We start from the raw sequence: 23,687 nt of genomic DNA on the forward strand, positions 1-23,687 counted from the left end.
ATCGGATCATCACGTTCAAGTCACACTATCTCGATTTTTCGGTAGATTTTGTTACAAATACTTTAAATGGTTTATATGGCATGTATAGGAGCTGATGTGACTATGTTTTGTATCAACTCATGAATATATTAGTTAAGTTAATATAAGTTGATATATGATATGAATGGAAATTAATTAAGATGTTTAAATACTACTTGAAAGTATGAATGGATATAATGTTAGATAAAATAAGGATTAGTGATATTGTTATAAGACGAATATGATTGGGATGAAGATTGTATTTGTTGAGTTGTTGTTGTGTTGAGTTAGTTGCAAATTTGAAATTGCAGGGAAGGTTATATGTTTCTAAAGGGGTTATATTGAAATTTTTTTAAAAAAATAATTATTATTATTATATTACGAAAAATTTTTGGAGTACTTGAATAAGTCCCTATTCATTTATAATACATGATTTAGGCCTCGAGGGTTCATAAAAGAGACTTAATGATTTAATTTTAATATATTTGTTGTTTATTCATAAATTTTTTTGTAAATTAACCAATATGTTTGGTAACGCCTCGTAACCCTATTTCGGCGACGGTTTGGGATTAGGGGGTGTTACATTTATTGGTATCAGAGCCCGGTTTAGTCGATTCTCGGAATAGACAAGATACGTAAAATGTTTAGAAATACATGCCATATAAATCTGTGATAGTGTGATGTGTATGATCCGATTTAACCCTTAGTTTTTTTTTATAGATTGTAAAGATGTCGGATAGACCTGAACATACTGAACAGGAAGAAGCAAATAGTAGAGTACAGACATCTGAACAAGGGACAAGTAGCGATGTTCCAATTTCCTTGATGCGAGAACAAGAACTTAGAAACATGATTATTGGAGTAATGAATCAGTGGTATAATGAGAGGATGCAGGAAAGGAATCAGACCCAACAACCTCCTCCCCTTACAGTACCACCAGTGGTATCCTCGGTTGCTCCTCTACCTCCTCCTTCGGCAACTGAATCAAGTAAGAGAAATCCGGTAGAAAAACTCAGAAAAATTGGGGCTGAAGAATTTCGGGGCAAGTCAGATGATGATCCAGTAAAAGTTGAGTATTGGTTGCATAGCACGATAAGAGTTTTTAAAGAAATGGCTTGTTCTCCAGATGACTATTTAAGGTGTGCTGTTTCCTTGTTAAAAGAAGAAGCATATCACTAGTGGGAGACAATAGAAGCTGTGGTACCAGCCGATAAACTTACTTGGGAATTTTTCCAAGCTGAGTTTAAAAAGAAATATGTTGGTAAAAGATATTTAGAAAAGAAAAGAGAAATTTCTTGATCTTGACGGAAATCGGACGATGAGTGAATATGAGAGGGAGTTTGTATACCTTAGCAGATATGCTCGAGAGATTGTTCCTACAGAAGAAGACATGTGTGTTCGATTTGAAGAAGGTCTGAATGATGAAATCAGAATAATGATAGGCGGTATGAAAATTTGAGAATTTGTGGTTTTATCCGATCGAGCTCAAAAAATAGAAGAAGTGTACAATAGAAAGATGCAACGAGAAAGAAGAAATAAAGAATCTTATAAAAGAAGCTCCTCCAAAACATTTTCAGCATTTCCGATTAAAAAGTTTAAGGAGGATTCCATTAGAGCTACATCGGTACCTGAACGATCGAAGATTAGAGTAACTTAATCTGATCGTGCAATATCAATCAGATCAATTGCTAGTGAAGCCAGTGTACAAAATACTCCCAGGTCTAAATGTCAACACTGTGGAAAATACCACTTGGGTGAATGTAGAGGTAAAACAGGAGCTTGCTACAAATGTGGAGCCACTGATCATTTTATCCGGAATTGTCCTCTGTTACAAAAAGATGAAGAAGAACAGAAGGAGAAATAGATGAATACTTCTCAGAGAAGTAAACGTATGAGTCAAAGTAGTGTTGCAAGAGCTACTCGCTCGAGTACAAAAGGTTCTGTTGCTCGGTCAGAGGTTAGAGCACCAGCACGTACATACGCCATCCGAGCTAGAGAAGAAGCCACGGCTCCAGACGTTATTGTTGGTACTTTCTATCTCTTTGATGTTATTGTATATACATTAATTGACCCAGGGTCTACACATTCTTATATTTGCACAGTATTAGCATTAGAAAAGAAATTGTCTATTGAACCAACTGAATATGATATTCAAGTTACTAATCCGTTAGGACAAAAGGTGATAGTAAATTTAGTGTGTCGAAATTGTCCACTGAAAATAAGAGGCTGTGAGTTCCCTGCTGATTTACTGTTGCTACCCTTTCGGGAATTTGATGTTATATTGGGAATGGATTGGTTGACAAAATATGATGCTGTGGTAAATTGTCATGAGAAGTGGATCAGTTTGAAATGTCGGACAGGTGATATACTTTCTGTTGAGCCTGAGAATTCAAATGATGTTGTTAAAATTATTTCAGCTTTTTCGGCTCAGAGGTTAATGTGGAAGGGTAATGAAGTATTTTTAGCTTACATCCTTGATACTCAAGGATCTGAACCAAAACTAGAACAGTTGCCGGTTGTTAATGAATTTTCTGACTTATTTCCTGAAGAATTACCGGGTTTACCACCAGATCGGAAAGTTGAATTTGTGATTGATGTAGTACCGGGGATAGCTCCTATATCAATAACACCATACCGTATGGCACCAGCTGAGTTAAAAGAGCTGAAGACACAGTTGCAGGAATTACTAAACAAAGGGTTTATTAGACCGAGTTTGTCACCTTGGGGTGCACCAGTTTTGTTCGTGAAAAAGAAAGACGGATCTCTAAGACTGTGCATAGACTACAGGCAGCTAAATAGGGTTACAATTAAAAATAAATATCGTTTGCCTCGCATTGATGATTTGTTTGATCAGTTGAAAGGTGCTGCCGAGTTTTCAAAGATAGATCTTCAATCCGGATATTATCAACTGAAAGTTAAAGAATGTGATGTGCCGAAAACTGCCTTCAGAACTCGGTATGGTCATTTCGAGTTTTTGGTAATGCCTTTTGGTTTAACTAATGCCCCTGCTGCATTTATAGACTTAATGAATCAGATTTTTCAGCCTTATTTGGATAGATTTGTAGTTGTGTTTATTGATGATATACTGATCTATTCAAAGACAGAACCCGAGCATGCTCAACATTTAAGGATAGTGTTAAAAACTTTGCGAGAAAAACAATTATATGCAAAATTTAGTAAATGTGAATTTTGGCTTCATGAGGTGGGATTTCTGGGTCACATTGTTTCAGCCGAAGGGATTCGAGTAGATCCGAATAAAGTATCTGCAGTGGTAAATTGGAAAACTCTAAGGAATGTAATGGAAGTACGAAGTTTTCTGGGTTTAGCTGGATATTATCGCCGTTTTATTAAAAAATTTTCAATGATTGCTTCGCCTATGACACTATTGCTACAGAAAAATGTTGAGTTTGAGTGGTCTGATGAATGCTAGAAAGTTTTGATCAGTTGAAGAATATGTTAACAAAAGCTCCAGTGTTGACTCAACCGGAATCAGGTGTGCCATATGTTGTATACAGTGATGCATCTTTAAATGGTTTAGGTTGTGTCTTGATCACGATCGAGAAAAGTGGTGGCCTATGCTTCTCAAAGAAAAATCACACGAGAAGAATTATCCTACGCATGATTTGGAGTTGGCTGCAATTGTTTTTGCTTTGAAAATTTGGAGACATTATTTATATGGTGAAAAATGTTATGTGTATACAGATCATAAAAGTTTGAAGTATTTGATGACGCAGAAAGAGTTGAATTTAAGACAGAGAAGATGGCTTGAGTTATTAAAAGATTATGACCTTGTTATCGATTATCATCCGGGGAAGGCTAATATAGTTGCTGACGCACTCAGTTGGAAATTATCTTTGTTTACACTCCGGTCAATGAATGCCCATTTGTCTGTTAGTGAAGATGGATCTGTAATAGCGGAATTGAAAGCTAAACCTATGTTTCTCCAACGAATTCAGGAGTTGCAAGATGAAGATTCAAAGTTGGTATTAAAGAAACAGATAGCTCGAGACAAGCAGGATTCGGAGTATAACATTGATGAGAATGGAATGTTATACTATCGTAAAAGAATTTGCGTTCCAAATAATTCAAACTTGAAAAATGATATTCTTTCTGAAGCTCACAGTAGTAGGTATTCTATTCACCCTGGAAGTACAAAAATGTATTGTGATTTGAAACAGATGTATTGGTGGCCTGGTATGAAAAGGGAAATTTGTGAGTTTGTAGCAAAGTGTTTAATATGTTAACAGGTGAAAGCAGAACATCAGGTACCAATAGGTTTATTACAACCTATTATGATTCTAGAGTGGAAGTGGGAACATGTTACGATGGATTTTGTATCCGGGTTACCTGTGACCCCAAATAAGAAAGATTCAATCTGGGTAATTGTCGATAGATTGACAAAATCAGCACATTTTATTCCAGTCAGAACAGATTTTCCACTGGAAAAGTTAGCAGAATTGTATATCTCTGAGATTGTGAGGTTACATGGGGTTCTAACATCCATTATTACGGATCGAGATCCAAGGTTTACATCGAGGTTTTAGAGCAAACTACAATAAGCTTTAGGCACAAAGTTAAATTTAGTACCTCTTTTCATCCTCAGACTGATGGGCAATCAGAGCAGGTAATTCAGATTTTGGAAGACATGTTGAGATGTTGTATACTTGAGTTTGGTGGTAGTTGGGAAAAGTATTTACCACTGGTTGAATTTGCTTACAACAACAGTTATCAATCCAGTATAAAGATGGCGCCATTTGAAGCTTTATATGGAAGAAAATGTAAGACTCCATTGCATTGGTTAGAATTGAATGAATCCAAGTTAGTGGGGGTCGATTTAATTCGAGAAACTGAAGAAAAGGTTCAGATTATCCGAGATTGTCTGAAAGCTGCTTCAGATCGTCAGAAATCATATGCTGACTTGAAAAGAAGAGAAATAGAGTTTAATGTGGGTGATCAAGTGTTCTTAAAGGTGTCGCCGTGGAAAAAAGTATTACGATTTGGCAGAAAAGGAAAACTAAGTCTAAGATTTATTGGACCATACAAGATTATTGAAAGAGTCGGCCCTGTAGCATATCGGTTAGCTTTACCTCCAGAGCTTGAGAAGATTCATAATGTATTCCATGTGTCTATGCTGAGACGTTATAGATCAGACCCTTCACATATGATTCCGCATACAAAAATTCAGCTTCAGTCAGATATGACTTATTCAGAAGAACCAGTAAAGATTTTAGCTCGAGAAATTAAAAAACTGCGGAATAAAAAGGTACCATTAGTTAAAGTGTTGTGGCATCGACATGGTATGGAGGAAGCAACCTGGGAAATAGAGGAATCAATAAAAGCACAATATCCGAACCTATTTTCAGGTAACAAATTTTGAGGACGAAATTTCTTAAGAGGGGGAGAATTGTAATAGCCTAAATTTTCAGTGGTGTCGGAACAGTGATTCGAGATCACTAAATTCGACAAATGAGTAGAAAAATATTAATAGTTTAGTGAATATAAGTTAAATGTGAAGTTAGGAAAATTTTTGAAATAGCGAATAGTGTACTAGAAATAAATATTAAAAAAAAATTAGAATCGAAAATGAGGTATCGAGAGTTTGAAAATTTTAAAACGAGCCATAAATATTTTTATAAATATTTATGGAGTGTTAATAAGTTAGTATTAAAGTTTCGTCAAGAAATTTTAAAGTTTCGATGGTTAATTGAATAAAAAGGACTAAATTGTAACAAATGTAAAATTATGAAGAATGATTAAATAGCTTAAATGATAAAAGAAAGAGGGTTTAAAAGGCAAATAGACCCAAGGTCTATTTGGGCTGGACGACAAGGGGTTTGAAATCAGCAGGAAAATTGATGAATTAAGGGCAAAATTGGAATATTGCAAAATTAACTAAATAAAGCTAGGACTAAATAGGAAATATCCAGATTTCTCTTCATTTCTCTTCAATTCAGAAGCTAAAAACGCCATAGGAGGGTTCTCTAAGCTGGTATTTCATAATTTTTGCACCAAATCAAGAAATTGAGGATAAACGAGGAAAAGAAAAAATTCTGGAATAGTTCAAGAAATATCTACAACTACTGCAAATTGTTCCGGATTAACGGGAGGGTTAGAGGATCGGATCATCACGCTTAAGTCACACTATCTCAATTTTCTGGTAGATTTTGTTATAAATACTTTAAATGGTTTATATGGCATGTATAGGAGCTGATATGACTATGTTTTGTATCAACTCATGAATATATTAGTTAAGTTAATATAAGTTGATATATGATATGAATGGAAATTAATTAAGATGTTTAAATACTACTTGAAAGTATGAATGGATATAATGTTAGATAAAATAAGGATTAGTGATATTGTTATAAGACGAATATGATTTGGATGAAGATTGTATTTGTTGAGTTGTTGTTGTGTTGAGTTAGTTGCAATTTTGAAATTTCAGGGAATGTTATATGTTTCTAAAGGGGTTATATTGAATTTTTTTTTTAAAAAATAATTATTATTATTATATTACAAAAAATTTTCAGAGTACTTGAATAAGTCCCTATTCATTTGTAATACATGATTTAGGCCTCGAGGGTTCATAAAAGAGACTTAATGATTTAATTTTAATATATTTGTTGTTTATTCATAATTTTTTTTGTAAATTAACCAATATGTTCTAGCATATCGTAACCCTATTTCGCGACGATGCAGGATTAGGGGTGTTACATGGTTGCTTCCGAATCTTTTCTAAATGGTTTTAAATTATTTCTAAAGTTCTTAAAATATATCAAAATTTATCCAATGATTTTGTAAAAAAGAAAAAATTTATGAATTTTTAAATAACTTTGAGATTTTGAAAAGAAGTACTTTGATGACTAAGAAGTACTTCGATGACATTTCCCTCCATACCATAAGTTTGGATGGGTGAAAGGTGTTACATTCGAAAGTTATCTATGCGTCCTAAGGTAAAGCTTTTCATTTGCTAAGATATCAACTTTTAAGTCTTCTCTTAATTCTATTTGTTGTCGGTGTGGAGTTGATAGGGAGAACTCTTTGGTTGGCATGTATGATGACATTACTCTCACTTTTGATGCTTCTTATTGTACTGATTGGTTAGATTTTGCTATGCGTAAATTGGACAGGACTGCCATAGCTAATTTTTGCATGTTTTTGTGGGAGCTTTTGATTGTGTGGAATAATGAGGCTTTGAACAAGCGTCTTACTTCCCCTCCCTAACATTGCACTAAATTTTGTGTGGTTTCCACTTGAGGACTTTCGTGCTCATAATATGATTTATAGGCCTATTTTATTGAGGCAACTGCAGACTGAACGATGGTGTGCCTCTATCCTAAGTCGTGTAAAAATTAATGTTGATGCTTCGTGGGATGCTACCACAAATAAAGTTGGGTTTGGATGTATAGTGCAAGACGAGGATGCTTTGGTTATGGGTGGAATGGCGATGAGAGCCCCTAATTGTTTTGATTAGAATTTGGTGGAAGCTCGTGCGGTGATGATGGGTCTTACTTTCGCTCATGATATGGGCTTTATGAATATTTTTATTGGATCATAAAAGTTTTCCTAGTATGTCGCATGATTTGTCTTTATTGGGCCAATTTGTTTTGAAGGCTCGTACAATGTTTTTAGACTTTGATGCTTTCGATTACTATGTTACTTGTCCAGCGTCTAATAAGTTCACTGATATGCTTGGTCACATGGGATTAGATTCTGAAGATGAGGTCTAGTTTGGGGTGGATTACCACCAAAGGCTTCATGATGTTGTACTTGCAGATATTATTTGATTTGTTGAATGGAATTGCCCTTTGTGGCCTATATTTAAAAAAAAAATCATTTGCTAAATTTTCGATTGAACATATGGCACTATTCCAAAGTTGGATTTAATGAATTTGAAAGAAAATTTAGAACATGAGTTAGATAAAGAATTCTTGCAAAAGCAAAGTTAATATTTGATATGGAAATGATGAAATAAATTCTGGAAGTGAAAATGTAGCAAAAGGACTCAATTGCAAATTTTGAAAAAGTCGACTAAAGTGAAATTTGACCAAAATATAAAATGTGAGTTAGTATTGATTAATTGACATAATAATAAGTTAGAATATGTATAGGTATAATGAGAATCACATTTGAGACTAAAATGAAAAGATTTGAAAGTATAGGAATTAAATTGTAATTTTCCAAATTTTATCGAGAAAAGGGCGAATATGTAATTTTCTTTACCTATGGACCGATATTATGAATAAATGTAAATTGTGAGACTTGAATTTGATAAGTGTTTATTATAGTGAAGAAACTGTACTAAAGACTCATCAGGACAAAATGATAATTTTACCATGAATGGGGCATTTTGATCATTTCTCGAGAATTTTATAATAAAATATTAATTGGATAGCATATTTGATATATGACATAAACCTTGAGACTTTTGGATCATGGATATTAAAAGTGGGCAACTATCTTTAAAACCATGAACTTGGACTTAGATTTGGGCATTTGGCCCACGTTTTGTAATTTTAAATTGGAAAAAGGGTGAGTGGAATTGCTCTAGTGGACGAGCCCTGTCCCACAGGGGTTCTCTCATTCTTTTTCATTTTTCATGCTTTTTCTTGAAATTTCTCTAAAACCCAATACCCAAACTTTGAGGTTTTACTAAAATCACTTATAAAACTATCTACTCAACTCATTTCTACCTTCAAAACCACTAATTTTAGAAAGGGTTTTCATGGGTGTGAGAGAGAAAATAGAAGCTAGAAAGAGAAAGTTTCATTGAGGTAAGAAATGGTGTTTTCCACTCCTCCTAGCTTAGTGTTTTGAGTTTTATTGTACAAGAAAGCTTTAGAAGCTTATATGTTAACATTAGTTGAATTTTTGGTGTATGAATAAATGAGAAAAAGATGGGAAATGGGACTTCCAAGCTTGAGTGAGGATGATTTTAAATAGATTAAGGCTTGATTTTGAGAAAATGTGCATCCAAGAAGTAAGTACCCTTGGATATCTTTTATCCTCTTATTCTAACTTGATTAAGGGATTAGTGAAAAGTTAATGCTAATATGAATATAAGTATGTTAATGTATGCGTTGGCATTTGTAACCTCCTAAACTCAGCCTAGACATTATGGTCAGATCGTGAAAGTCACATTGGACACATAATCGTTGTACCTACTCTATTGATAGTTGAAAACCTCTAAAATACTCTCTTTTAATAAAAACTACTGTTGCCTTTGTTAATCTTGGGAAAACATTCATTTAATTGAACCAACTTTTATTAAGTCAAGTTAGCAGAGCTGGCATGTTTTTTTAGAAAACAACTCATCACACGATAATGCCTTTGAAGAAAAAAATTATTTATCTTGTTTGCAGCGGAAAAATGAATAAAATCCCCAATTATTAATTTAGCAAGTAACAAGCTCAATCTAATTTCAACATGTAATTAATATTCAATCCCAACTATGAAAACTATGCATGCATGAAAACCCTAAAACAACAACAGTCCCAAACCACAATTTAGATAATTTTACAATCTAAAACCCAAATAATGCTAGGAAATTTTAAATAGAAATAAAATAAAAATAATAGTGTGAAAAACAAGTCTAGATTCCTCTGTACGTCCTCATACCAAATCCGATCCTAATTTCGTTCATTACTTGAGAAGTTGATGTAATGGGGTGAACTTAACAAGTTCAATGTGAGTCTAAACAATCAAGCACAGTACATACACTCAAGCATTTTCTTATGGAACCAAATAACACAATCAAACATCAATAGTAACATTTTTATGTAACATGATCATGACATAATGCACATGTGAGTTCCTACCCAAACCATCCATTACACACCATGAGTTTCCCAGAACCTGTATGCCAAACTTCAACGAATACGAGCAAAGCTTGATTTGGTAAAAACCACCGTACATCATAAATGCAGAAAATTTGTCGAATAACATTTAATACGATAAAATCGCCAATCCTCTCTGTACTTCAAGTGCAATGCACTGGCTACGAATAAATGTGGACTTAATATGCAGTCAGTACTCCACGGAACTCCTTTGTTAACCACAAAAATTACCTACCCCAATGCATATGCATTATGTCACACAATCTCATACATAGCCATAATTCAATTCTTTCATATTAAATTGGCATGTTCAGCACACCTTTAATTATCGAATACTTTCAGAATATGGAATCAATAATCCAACTTTCAAATTACCATTAATATGGTATCATTCACAAATCACAATTTCATGTACATTCACAACTTTTTTGTGTGTACGCATAACGATCTTACGAAAATTTCATAGCAAATCACTTATATGAATACATCATGCATAAGCCCTATTTTCATTCAAAAACATGCTATACATACAATCACTCATTCATCAAATTAACCAAACATTCATGACAATGTTAATCACTCAATCATTCAATCAAACTAGCAACATTGCTATCATGCCAAATAGTTAGGGCTTGAAACGTACCCGATTCAGTCACTCACAAATTTAATTACTTAGCTATTAAGTCAAGACCAATCAACAAACTAAATCATCAATTATATCATAATAATTATTATTACCAATCAAGTTATTGAGTTTAGGACCCATACCTTATTTTACGCTCTTTTTCAGCACACTAGCGAATCTTATGGTTTCTCTAATAAATTTTAAAACGAACCTAAATTAAAAATTAGTATAAAACTCAATTAATGCACCTCTTAAACAGAACCTAAGCACCCATTTATGGGTTCAATCTATTCGTCACAAATACATCAATTTTCTGAATCTAAATTAGTTAGACTTCTTATACTGATTTAAGGCGAATCGTACGCGCGAAAGTCTTTCAGCTTTACTGCTGATTTGGGACGTTTAAGTCGGCACCTAACACACTTAACTATTGAAAAATTAGTAGCTAATATATAATTTAAAATTCCTTATTTTATCAATTAATAACTTTTCCCAATATCCAAACCGAAAATATTTACTAGTTTACAATTAACCACACTTACGCTTCCTAATTTGTCAGATTTGAATTGTCGATTGATCAAGATCGATTCTCTCTAATTAACACATGTTTAAAGGCTGATTAGGAGGGTTTCAAGAACTCAAGAATATGGTGGAAAAAAGATGGGAAAGAAATAAAGAAAACATCTCCCTTTTCCCAATATCCAAACTGAAAATATTTACTAGTTTACAATTAACCACACTTACGCTTCCTAATTTGTTAGATTTGAATTGTCGATTGATCAAGATCGATTCTCTCTAATTAACACATGTTTAAAGGCTGATTAGGAGGGTTTCAAGAACTCAAGAATATGATGGGAAAAAGTTGGGAAAGAAATAAAGAAAACATCTCCCTTTTTTTACTCATAGGCGTGCACACCACCACCCGCGGTGGCTAAATTGGGGTTGATTTAAAATCACTTTTGAGATCAATTAAAAAGCTTAAAAAATACCTGTTAAATATTTAAAAATCCCCCAAATTCTAGATTTAGAAATTTAGGTTTTTATATAACAAGATTTATCAAGAAATTGAGAGAAAATGAGATCTTACACAGGCGAGATGCTAGGGGCGACAATGGCACTTCTTGACAAAGATAGGAATCGATCTTAGGGGTCTAAGATTTCAGAGTTGGGGCTGAATATTTTAGGAAAAACTGTTATGATTGTAAAATAAATCTAAAATAAAACTTAATAAATTAGGATCTATCATGTCAAATCATCAAGAATAAATCAAGAACAAAACTAGATACGGAAGCGTACCTGAATTCATCAATTTCTTGAAATCTACAGATCTTGGGGTTTTGATCTTTCAAATTAGCACACAAATAATCCAGAGAAGGTGGCTCTCTTTTTCCTAAGGATGAGATATTAGAAAAGTTATCTTGTATATAATTTGAGGACCATAACCCTAATATATATAACTTTGGCACATTAGCCTTAATTTCTAATCAACCCATTATCAATTAGAAATTAGTTACTAGAGTATCTACGCATATTTGACCCATACTTTATTTAATAATTAAAGCAAAATAAACCATAACCAAATTAGATCACTTTTAATTTGGGCTAACCTATTATGATAGTAAATAATAACATGTAATTGCCCTTATTATATATGTGATGTCCATATTTTCCAACAAAAAATAGCAGTAAGATGGTAGAGGAGATGATGTAAAATCTAGTGGCAAAAAGAAAAGAAAAACATGATAAATCAAGAGCTATGGTCGGCGACAAAAATAGAGAAAGAAAGAAAAATTGAAAACAAGAGGGAGGAGAGGATGAGAGGGACGACTAGGGTGAGCGAAAAAAGAATTAAAGGCTGATCATTTTCTCTAAAAATAATATTTATACATAGGTTAATAAGGGTATGGACAACACACACATTAAAAAAACAAGGAATTTTGCAAGGGAAGGGATTCAAACTTAGGACCTCATCTAATTTTCATGCTTTCACATTTAATAACTAACCACTGAGCCAATTTCTTATTTTTGATACAATTCTACATTCTCATTAAACTAAAATTTGGGATGTCACAAAATTCCTTGGTCATATGTGTCTTATTAACTAAAATGTGTTATGAAAATTTTGATGCCATGGAAAAAAAATTTGATGCCATGGAATGGCTAGTAAATGTGATTTTGCATTATGTGACCATTGTGAAATATGGTATTAATGTGAAAATTTTGTAAATATGTTGTCATGGTAAATTTGGGAGCTAAATTGTTAAATTTTCAAGTTGTCGATGGAATAGGTACAAAACTATAATGCAATTTTCAAAATGTAGAAATATGTGTGTGTGGTTGTAAGTTTTGAAATTTGGTAAAAGGTTTGGCCTTAGTTAAAGGCTTTACTATTGGTGAGGTTATAATAACTCATGAATTTAACTATGTGTAAGATGATATTTATGAGAAATGGTAACCTTCCGTTGATAAGAATCTATAATAAAAGTAAATAATATGTTTGTATGGAATATGTTATTAATTTGGAAAAAAAATCACGAGTATATGCAAAGCATTTAATGCGCCCACATGTGTAATTAAAGAAGTTGTCTAATAAATCTTTGAATCATGAAACTCTGAAAATGCTTCTATTCAATTAGTAAATGTACTTATTAGCTTCGATGTCTTAAGCTTTTAATATAACAATATTTGAGGTAAATTTTATATATTATATCTCCTAATTTATTTGGTGAAAATAAAAGAAATATCATAAAAATATTTTTAATCCCAAAACAAATTCAAGAGCACTTGTTTAAATTGATTTTACTCACATATTATGTTCTTGAGTTAACCAAATGCCTTTGAACATGCTTTAAACTAATTTTGGCTCTTTTTTAGGCATTTTGGTATAGAAGGATCGATCCCCCCTTTGAAGGGATCGGTCCCTCTAGTCTAACGGCTATATTATTAACCTTCGAAGTCTTTATTTCTCTTTTTTTTTTTCTCTTATACATAGTCTTTGTACTTATTGTAAAATATTTACCTACTCTTATGTTATTATTTTTTTGTGAGCCAAACTTTGTAAACACATACCTTTTTAGAGGTTATGTTTTTTTAATTCATCTTTGTACCATTTTTATTGGAGGGCTACTAGTTGAGCCACAAAGCTAACAGAAACTAGGAGGGAAGGTTCTATCTAAGCCTTTGAAAAGATAGAGTTGTAAAGGTTATACCTAGTCATCAAAATGTATAAATTCAATAAAGTGAATCGGGAAATCCTTAATGGTGGAAAGCTAAGGTAGTAAAGGTAAATAATTGGGGCCAAACACTATAAATCATTTGTGCAAGCTTTTCTCCATACTCTATTTTACTTTAGAAAAGTTTGTAGAGATTTTTAAATTTCAGTTCATCCCCTTTTGGTATTTTCGGGACTAACAATACTAATGACCTTAATTGATAAATGCTATTTATACCTATAATGTGCCCTAGTAAACTTAGTGAAATAATTAGGAAAGTACCGGCATGCCAATATTGATTTGATGTGTAATTGGAGTTCTATATGGAATTCTATTGCCTTTTGGCCTTGCACATATTACGTGCACTCTTTGTTGCCTTTGGGCTATGCATTAACATGCATACTATGATGCCTTAAAGCTTAGCATTTTGGTGCCTTTTATTGGAACTGGTGCCCAAAGTGTAATATATTCGTTTGTAAACTTGTAGTTTGTTAATAAAATAATTTATGAATTATCTTAATATATTTTTTATAATGTCTTCATGTGTTTTTTGCTTGGAAATAAAAATAGAAGCAAATATTGGCTCACTAGTTGTCTAATGTTTAAACTAATACGAAGCGGTATTAAATGGTTGGATCGTATTATGGAAAGACAATTTATATTAGTAGACGAACCTAAACAGGTTCTTAGTCTAATCAGAAATGAAAAAATCGATTGAAAAACTAATATGTTGCCTTTCAAGTCTAATTGGGAAGATGCCTTGTGTTGGGCATCGAAGTGGATGACTTTCAGAAGACAGAGGCATAGATGTGACTAACTAAACTAACAGTAGATCATAATGGACCCAAAGGGAATAGATCCTGAATTCGTTCATGGATTTATTCACTTGTGACCTTCATAGTGCGGCATACCTTAATCCTGAGTGGATAACGGACTATGTATGCATGACTCATATACTTTGATGTAAGTAAAAGTTTGAGTTCAAATAGGTAAGAAACCAAAAACTGGTGCATTGGGTATACGATTTCTGCAATATATAGCGTCATTCACAATGATGGAATTCATAGCCCAAGATATGGATAAATGATATCCTCCTATTGGCATTATATGATAGATGAAAAGTAAATGTGGTCACGAGTCATTCATCTTTGTGATAAATGACTTGATTACGATTGATAGTAAATGACTTTTCATAAATGAAGATGTAATGGTTACCATAAGATAAAATAGGATCATATTGGGAGAGTGGATTTAACACAAAGAGATTAAAGATAACCTATAAGGGCAACACATTAATGACAAGGTTATTGAACGAGTATTGATCGAGTTGATTTCGTAATGGTATGTCATTAGGGAGAGCTCAGTCACGATACTATAGTGGAATGACTTCATGACTAAAATAGTTTATAATTAATAGGTAAAAAGTTGAAATTTAATTATAAATCATTTGAGCTCTAATTACATATGTCCAATTGGTCCCTTCACTAGCTTGATGAAAATGGAAATGAATTGCATGTTGAATCAAATTAATAGAAATGGCAAAGTTGGAGAAATGAGAAATATTCGAAAATGAATGTAGTTTTCTCACTAAATGGAAATGATCTAAAAAATTAATTTATGGTTTTTTGAATCATTAATTAATTAATTAATTAAATGAAGTTCAAAAATGAAAGTAAATTAATTGGTCATTGTGAATTCGTTGAATGTAGAAATATTAAATTTATTTTCTCATAGATTCTTTTACGATAAACTGTCATGATTTTAACAGAATTAGAATCAATTTGAAAATTTATTTAATTGGGAAATTAATTTATGATATTTATTTTGGAAAATAGAAAAATGTATTGGATTGGATTGAATTATAAAGTATTAGATCAAATGTACCAACCCTATTTTGGGCTTAGTCGGAATAGTGGTTTTGAGACCATAAATCTGAGGTTAGAGAAACTATTTTATTATTTTTAATATTATTTTATGTGTTATAGCATGTTCATATAGGTGCATGAAAATTTTGGTGAATTAATTTTAGCGATTATGAGCCCAGTTGTGAAAAAGGACTAAATCGAATAAAATGCAAAAGTCCTATTTTGATAGCTAAGGGTGTTAAATAGCTAGAGAACCAAAATTGCGGGTCTTGAAAGGGAAAATAGACCCTTGGATAAGTGATGGCCGGCCATAGGAGACAAAAGATAGAGAAAGTCAAGGTTAAGTGGAAATTTGGTAATTTATTTGACCAAAATGAAATAAAATAAAGAGGAAAAAGATATCATTTGTTTCTTACCCTCTTCACCACCAAAAATACCAGAAAAAATAGGGGTTTGGAAGCTTGAAAAATTACAGCCACTCTTTACCTTCACAAGTAAGTGATTTTGATAGTTTTTTTTTATGATTTTTGTATTTTTGGACCCCTTGTAGCATAAACTTTCAAATGAGGGGACTATTTTGCAAAATGGTGGAAGGTATAGGGTTTTACCATGAGATTTTTCATGTTGTTTTCTAAAATTTTACGGAAGAAAATGAATCATGGTTGTGAAATAAATAATTTTTGTGAAGTAGTTTTCATGGAAACCCTAACTAACGACCATTTTGCATATGTTGTAAAAATAGGTGATAAATGTGTGAAATAATGAGAATTGTAGGCTGGTCCTAGTATTAAAAGTATTCGGCTAGGCTTGGTTAGTGAGAAAATGTGATAAAAATCAATTTTCGAACTTAGAGGTAAAATGGTTATTTTGTAAAAGTCTAGGGGCAAAATGGTCATTTTGCCCAATTATGAATTTTCGAGTGCCTAGATTAATATGCTGATGAAATGAATGAATTTTTATCATTATAGATCAAGAACTACAAAATTCGGGCCTAGACCGGGGAAAAGTAAAACAAGTGGACTAAGTCGAACTAGTCGTCTACATTTTGTAATCCGAGGTAAGTTCTGTGTAAATAGTGCAACTATATTGTTATCAATTGTGTATGAATTTTTATAGCATAAATTGCTTAATTGTGGTAATAAAAATACATGATGAAAATTGAGATAATAGAACTCCCGGGTGAACCTTAAGAACAAATCAAATATTCATGCCATGACATTTGGGTCATTTGTGTGCTATTGTAAGACATGTCTAGGACATGCATCGACCTCGAGATGTAAGCCAGTGTAAGACATGTCTGAGACATGCATCGGTTACGAGATGTGTCAGTGTAAGACCATGTCTGGGACATGGCATCGACATAGATAAGTGAGAGCTAGTGTAAGACCATGTTTGGGACATAGCGTCGGCCTTGATTTCGATAGTCAATGTAAGACCATGTCTAGAACATGACATCGACTTGAAGGATGAGCTAGTGTAAGACTATGTTTGGGACATGGCATCGACATTATATCCTATGTTTGAGGCTTAATGAATATCTGATAGTATGCCAAATGGTTCAACGGTGAGAATTTCAGTTTAAGTTAAACGAGAAAAGTATAACCATGTTGTGAGTGGTATAGGTACCTATTCGAAATGTATGATATGTGAATTGTACTGGATAGTGATGAGTAAGTTGTGCTTATGCCTACTCTTGTATTATGAGCATGTTGACAAGTGGTAAAGTTGTTGTCATATTTATTTGCATGCAACTTACTAAGCTTTATGCTTACTCCCTCTCCTTTCCATTTTCTTATAGTGCCACTTAATTAGCTCGAGGACCATCGGACGTCGGAGGTATCGATCACACTATCACCCGCAGCACTTGGTATAGTTAGATCTTTTATTTTGATTATGGCATGTATAGGGCCTTGACTTTTGAGTTATGTGTCATTGCTAATTTGGCCAAATGTGTTGGCTTGGGATGAATCACTTCATTTTGTATAAAGCCTTGGATAATGGCTAATTGTTCGTTATTGATATATACAAATGAGGATATTTTCATGGATGAGTAAATTGCATGAATGAGATAATGCCTTGTGTTGCTAAATAGGCCTTGTATTGTTGTGTGGATTTGTTATGTTAGATGTTATGTAAGTTAGTGCAAGTAAGGGTGGCAAAAAGGATGGGTAAATTGCCTTATTTTGTCTATACGGGTAGACATACGGGCGTGTGTCTAGGCCGTGTGTGACACACGGTTAGTCCCATAGGCATGTTGCTTGGCCGTGTGTCCCCTGCACGTAAAATTCGCAAGTCAGTATGCATGGTAGTAAACACACGGATAAAGACACGACCGTGTGTCTCAGTCGTGTGGAAGACACGGCCTCCAGCCACCAGTGTGTGCCTTGGCCATGTGCCATAAATTGGATGCTGACGTCAGAAACAGAATGTCAAGGTTTTTAGACACGAGCTAGGACACGGGTGTGTCATGGCCATGTGAGGGACACGAGCCATAGACACGGGCGTGTGTCAGGCTTTTTGAAAACCCCTATAGGTTCGAATTTAGAATTTAATTCATACGGGCATGGGACACGGGCGGTTCCCTAGATACTTAGGCCGTGTGTGTCACACAGGCCATCAGCACGGCCGTGTTATAATGACCACACGGGCGTGTTGCCCTTCCACACGGGCATGTGCCCTGTTTCAAGGGTTATTTTTCTAAAGTTAGTTAAAGAACCCGGGTTGGTCCCGAATGGATTCCAATGGATGTTTGGGGCCTCGTAGGCCCATATTAAGGAGTTTAAATAAAGTTCGAAAAAGTTTTAAATTTGATCGAGTCTTAATGACATCGATATGATTGTATGCATGTGATTAAGCGTGGTAACGCCTTGTATCCCGTCCCAGCGTAGGGCTCGGGTGTAGGGTGTTACATTAAAACTCTAAGAAGTACTTACAATTAGATTCACTACAGGAAGGGCCTAAAAGCCCCTCATTCTAATAAATGGGATGACAAACCCTAGTATATTTAACTAGGGTTGTAATGACCCAAAATTCACAGGCATCGAAAAAGTGTGTTGTTGGGCCTTCGTCTTGGTAAAACGAATTCGTAAATATTTATTAGAAATATTTACGGAGTTAGTTGTGTGTTTAATTAGGTCTTGGTTAGGTGAAATTGTCTTAATTAGAAGTAATTACCGAAGAGGACTAAATTGAATAAAGTGTGAAAGTTTAATTATAGATTAAAAGAAAATAAAAGGACTAAATAGGTAATTATACCTAATGTATTAAATGAGGCTGCATATGTTGTTAAAAATCTTAGATTTTATTATATATAAATATATTATTTAATTAGACTATATTATTATTTTATTACATTGTAATTTATATTAATTATATTATAATATTATATTATAAAATAAATCAAAGATTTTGACAATTTTATGGTAACTACAAAATACATATGTAATAAATTAAATACGACATTTGTAATACAACTATATAATTACTTATAATATAAGAAATTATTATTATATTATATTATTATTATATTATATATATATAAAGTAAATGAAATAAAAGAAAGAAAGAAACAGAACATTAAGCAGGGACGAAACAGAAAGAAAAAGAAAGGAAACAATGGAGAAAAGAAGGAATAAAGAAAATAAGGTTTTAAAGGTTCTAAATTGAATTGGTAAGTCAATTTAAGTCCTTTTCTTGTAATTTTTAAGCTTTTATGATCTTAGAACAAAATACTACTAGGTATATGTTGAAATTTTGGAAGTAATTAGATTTTTAGACACTAATTTTATTGAGTAAAAGTGTGAATTAGGGATTGAATTAATAGAATTTCAAGTTAGAAGTGGGAGAATGATTTAATTGTAGAATAGGCTATAAATTTTGTGTAATAGGGACTAAATTGTCAGAATTTCGAAATTAGATATTTATGATGAAAATTAGGGAGTTAAGTTTGAGTTTGGATAAATATGGAGTAGGAATAAGGTATAAATGATGATGGAAAAATAAATGATTTTTGATTAGGGATTAAATTGAAATTAGTGTAAAAGCTCAATAGAAAAATCTAATTATTAGATATAATGGTGTTGTATTAATAATTGTAAATTATTTTAATTTTCGTAGCTAACATCGAACCGATGACATCGGTCCAGAAAGGAAAGGAAAAGATTGCCGAGGAGTAACTCGAGAAAATTCTGATTTGTATTACTATAATTCAAAGTTATTTATAATTAAATGTTAAATTTTTATTTATGTGTATGATAAATAAAATATGAGGTAAGTATTATTAATAATATTATTCTTATTATTGAGATGAGTGGGAATTAAATTGAATAATTGATATGCATTTGTATTTGAATTGTATATTGATTGAAAGCGGAAAGTGAATTTGAATCGAATTGTGACTGATATTAAATTGAATGAAAATGTATTAAGTTGTGAAAATGTGTGAATTGTGAATTGAATTTTGGTTGAAAGGTGGAAGATAATCGAATTGAAATTGTGAGAAATTGTGATTGAATTGAGGTATATATGTTATTTGAATGCCCTATTAACTGGTCAAGCTAGGTTGGATATAGTTGGCATGCCATAGGATCGGAAGTGTTCAAGAATACTTCGACTATGAGTTGATGAGACACTGGGTGTCAAACTATATTACTTCGAATAGATTCGATGAGGTACTGGGTACCAACTTACTTCGGCGAGGTTGATGAGACACTGGGTGTCACTATATTACTTTGAACTATCCAATGAGGCACTGGGTGCCATACTGGAGTGTTTGGTTGGATCCGTGTATTCGTCAAAGTCCGAGTCTTATTAATAGGGGTAAATAATTAAGATAGCAAAATTGAATGAAAATGAATGATTTTGTAATAAAATGAAATGTGAATTGAGATTAAGAGATGAAAATGAAATGAACGAATCAAAGATTCATGAAGTGATTGATATTCCTGTAACACCCTAAACCCGGCCCAGACGTTATGGTCGGATCCGACGTGTCACATTGAAGTTTTTAAGAAAACCCATGCCTCTTTCAACGTCCTTCTTAGTGTTTTAAAAAATAGTCTTTGCTAAATTAATAAAGTGAATGGAAGTTGTGCACCAGGTAGGTATCCGAAACAGAGGAGGTGAGCCATAAAGGCTGCTTAAGTACCAAGCTCTTGATTGGATCCAATCCTAGACATGCCCACAACCATTGCCACACTTTGGTGCGAGGTTAGGTTTTGAGAAAAACGAGTTGGAATTCATTTAAATAGATATTTTTGATAAACTGATTAATTGTATCGTTGCGTTATTTTGAAAACAATTATCATTTTGAAACGCGCCCTAAGTCTAACCCATTTTGGATTGTTATCAATAAAATATAGGTTATAAAATAAAATAATCCCAGAAAAATAATTAAAATGACCTTATTACAACCCAAAACCAAATAATAATATTAATTAAGATAAAAATTATAAAAAAATAAATCGGTTACTTATTGCAATTAAGAGAAACAGAAACAGTAGTGTGGCCATCTCCGAGTCCCTCACAGCTCCAAACCATCTAAGCTTAGGGATTACCTATACAGTTAGAAACGGGGTGAGTTTACGAAAACTCAGTGTGTAATCCCAACAAAAAACAAACAATGAATAACACGTTGTCAAGACAATCGGGCCAAAGCCCTATTCAAGAATAAAGATGCAGTCGGGCCTTAGCCCTTAAACAGTAGCAATATGGGCCTAAGCCCTAATTTAGTCTTGACATATACTAGGCCGAAGCCTTTTCATAAATCATATCACTGGGCCGACGCCTTTTCATAAATCATATCACTGGCTGAAGCCTTTACTGTAAGCGGTATGGCCCATAGGCCCATTTCAATATCACATGTAATATCAATGAATGTATGCAAGCCCATTTGGGGAGACTACTCAACCCACCATTCGCTACTCTCCACCCGTACCAACCAACACACCATGTGGGGAATAACTCAACCCACCCAACCAAACTCTCCACTGGCAGCATAGCTTCTTTACCATATAACTGGAGGCTTAGCCTCTTTTAATAACTGGGGTAAAGCCCTTTTTGATAAACTGGGGCAAAGCCCTTTTCGGTAAACTGGGGCATAGCCCTTTTAGCACTTCCTCCATTTATAAAACCCAACCCATGCAACATGTCATGTATGCAGAATGTCATGCCCATATTTGAATCAAACAATTACAGTCAAGTCATTCATATCACCAACATATATTCACAATCAAATCCATCAACCACACAGTCCAAGTCAGTCACTTGCCCACAAGGGCAAAACAATCATTTTGCATATTATAAGGGTAATTTCATAATTTTACCAAATATCAGGGTTTTTCATGTTCATTAACAATTATCAATATTTCCAAGTGTTTAAATAATGATCTTTAACCCACTTTATCAAATTCGAGCTTTTGGGCCCAAAACCCCTAATGGGCCCTACGAATGCTGATTTAGCCCACTAAGCCTGCTTAATCCAAATTATACAACAGTACTAACCGTGTTAACATGCAACTTTTCCAGATTCCATTTTCTATCAGTTTTACCTAAATGGGCCCGAAAGCCCATTGGGCCCGATTCCAACCCATTGAGGCCCAACTTACCATCGTGCACAAGATTACGCTCTTACCTGCTCCATCGATCCAAACACCGATCATATCGTATCTATCGCATCTTTAAGCAAAGGCAAAATCACAAGTTCCCGAAATGCCAGAATTTTAGCATTTCGGCTTTTCGGCGAATATTTATCTAAGCTACTGCGAGGGTTATTACACACCTGTTATGGGTTGAAGTTGAAACGTTTCCAAAATCAATCACCTACGATAACCACCACCTATCACTCAAACTTAACTAATCCAATATCAATATATGTAAATCCTAAGCACATCAGTCATACGGAACATAAGGGCATATTCGTTATTTTACCATACAGGGGTATTACGGTCACTTTACCCTACAGGGGCTTTACGGTCTTTTTACCTATTAGGGGTATTTTAGTCATTTCATCCTATAAGGGTGTTTTGGTAAATCTACAAACCAAGGGCATTTCAGTAATTTTGTAAACCAATGGTATTTCTATAATTTTTAGAAAGTCAAGGGTATTTCTGTAATTTTGTAAATTAGGGGTATTTTGGTAATTTTACAAATTGAAGGTATTTCGGTAATTTCACAAACCAGTGGTATTTTGGTAATTTTACAAACTAGGGGTATTTTGGTAATTCTACCCTATAGGGGTATTTCAGTAATTTCACAATTAAGGGTAAAACGGTAATTTTATAAATCGAGGGTAAAACAGTAATTCTGTAAATCAAGGGTAAAATAGTAATTCTATAAATCGAGCGTACTTTGGTAATTTTACAAGTTGAGGGCATTTCTGTAATTGGTAAACTAAAGTATTCTAAACAGGGATAACAATACGAATGGCCCTAAAGCCCATTCTCGACCCAAATGGGCCCACACGCTCGCGTGGCCCTTTTAGCCCAAATCTAGCCACAGATATGAGATTCACCTAGCCTAGTACAATATTTACTACGCAGTCAAACAACTTATCCAATTAGGCCCGTAGGCTCATTGGGCCCACATAGCCCTTTTCAGCCAGAAGTAGCCATCCTACAACTAGAGTAGTGAGAAATACACACCTGATAAGAGACTGGAGTTAATCCACACTCTAAGCACTCTTAGCCGACGCTCAACCCAAACGAGCATGCCATACAGCGAAAGGGATCAGCCAAGAAAAGTACCTTTACTCTCCTCATGGTTCTCTCTATTTAAAGCTAGCTTCGCATCCACTCTTATGTTAGCTTCCCGATGTGGGATCCTTCCAACATCAGAGTTTAAATTCAACACCAACTCTTATCGCCCCCTGTTAGCAAAATAAATGCTCTTTGATTGCCATGAGTTTCGAACCTTGGACCTCCTTGCCAACTCTATGACGCCACCTTGCCACTTCACCACAGGCTCTTTTTATGTCATATTTTATCCCCAATTAATTATAAGGTCTAAAGGCCAAAGTCCAGGTTCCCTTAAAAAAAAAACAGAATAAATTGCAAGAGCCAAGGCTTGAACCCAGGCTCCCATACAACCTTAATTACTCCACTTCCACTAGACCACATTGCTCCTTTGTCATTTA

The 23,687-nt window shown here is 33.8% G+C and overlaps 1 protein-coding gene and 1 long non-coding RNA gene across 2 annotated transcripts; one reads left to right on the forward strand and one right to left on the reverse strand.

The window, feature by feature from the left end:
- Positions 1–4,762: 4,762 nt before the first annotated feature.
- LOC128285375 (uncharacterized) lies at positions 4,763–7,242 on the forward strand. Its single transcript, XM_053022883.1, has 2 exons — positions 4,763–5,094; positions 7,050–7,242. Exons 1-2 carry the CDS (start codon positions 4,763–4,765, stop codon positions 7,240–7,242), a joined length of 525 nt encoding a protein of 174 aa, XP_052878843.1.
- A 13,683-nt stretch (positions 7,243–20,925) lies between these two features.
- Positions 20,926–23,300, reverse strand: LOC128285556 (uncharacterized). The gene is made up of 2 exons (XR_008276016.1): positions 23,197–23,300; positions 20,926–21,111 (listed from the first exon to the last, which is right to left on the reverse strand). It is a non-coding gene; the product is annotated as an uncharacterized LOC128285556 (long non-coding RNA).
- Between the last annotated feature and the right edge of the window lie 387 nt (positions 23,301–23,687).

Source organism: Gossypium arboreum, chromosome 12 (genome assembly GCF_025698485.1).
Source record: "Gossypium arboreum isolate Shixiya-1 chromosome 12, ASM2569848v2, whole genome shotgun sequence".
NCBI lineage: Eukaryota > Viridiplantae > Streptophyta > Magnoliopsida > Malvales > Malvaceae > Gossypium > Gossypium arboreum.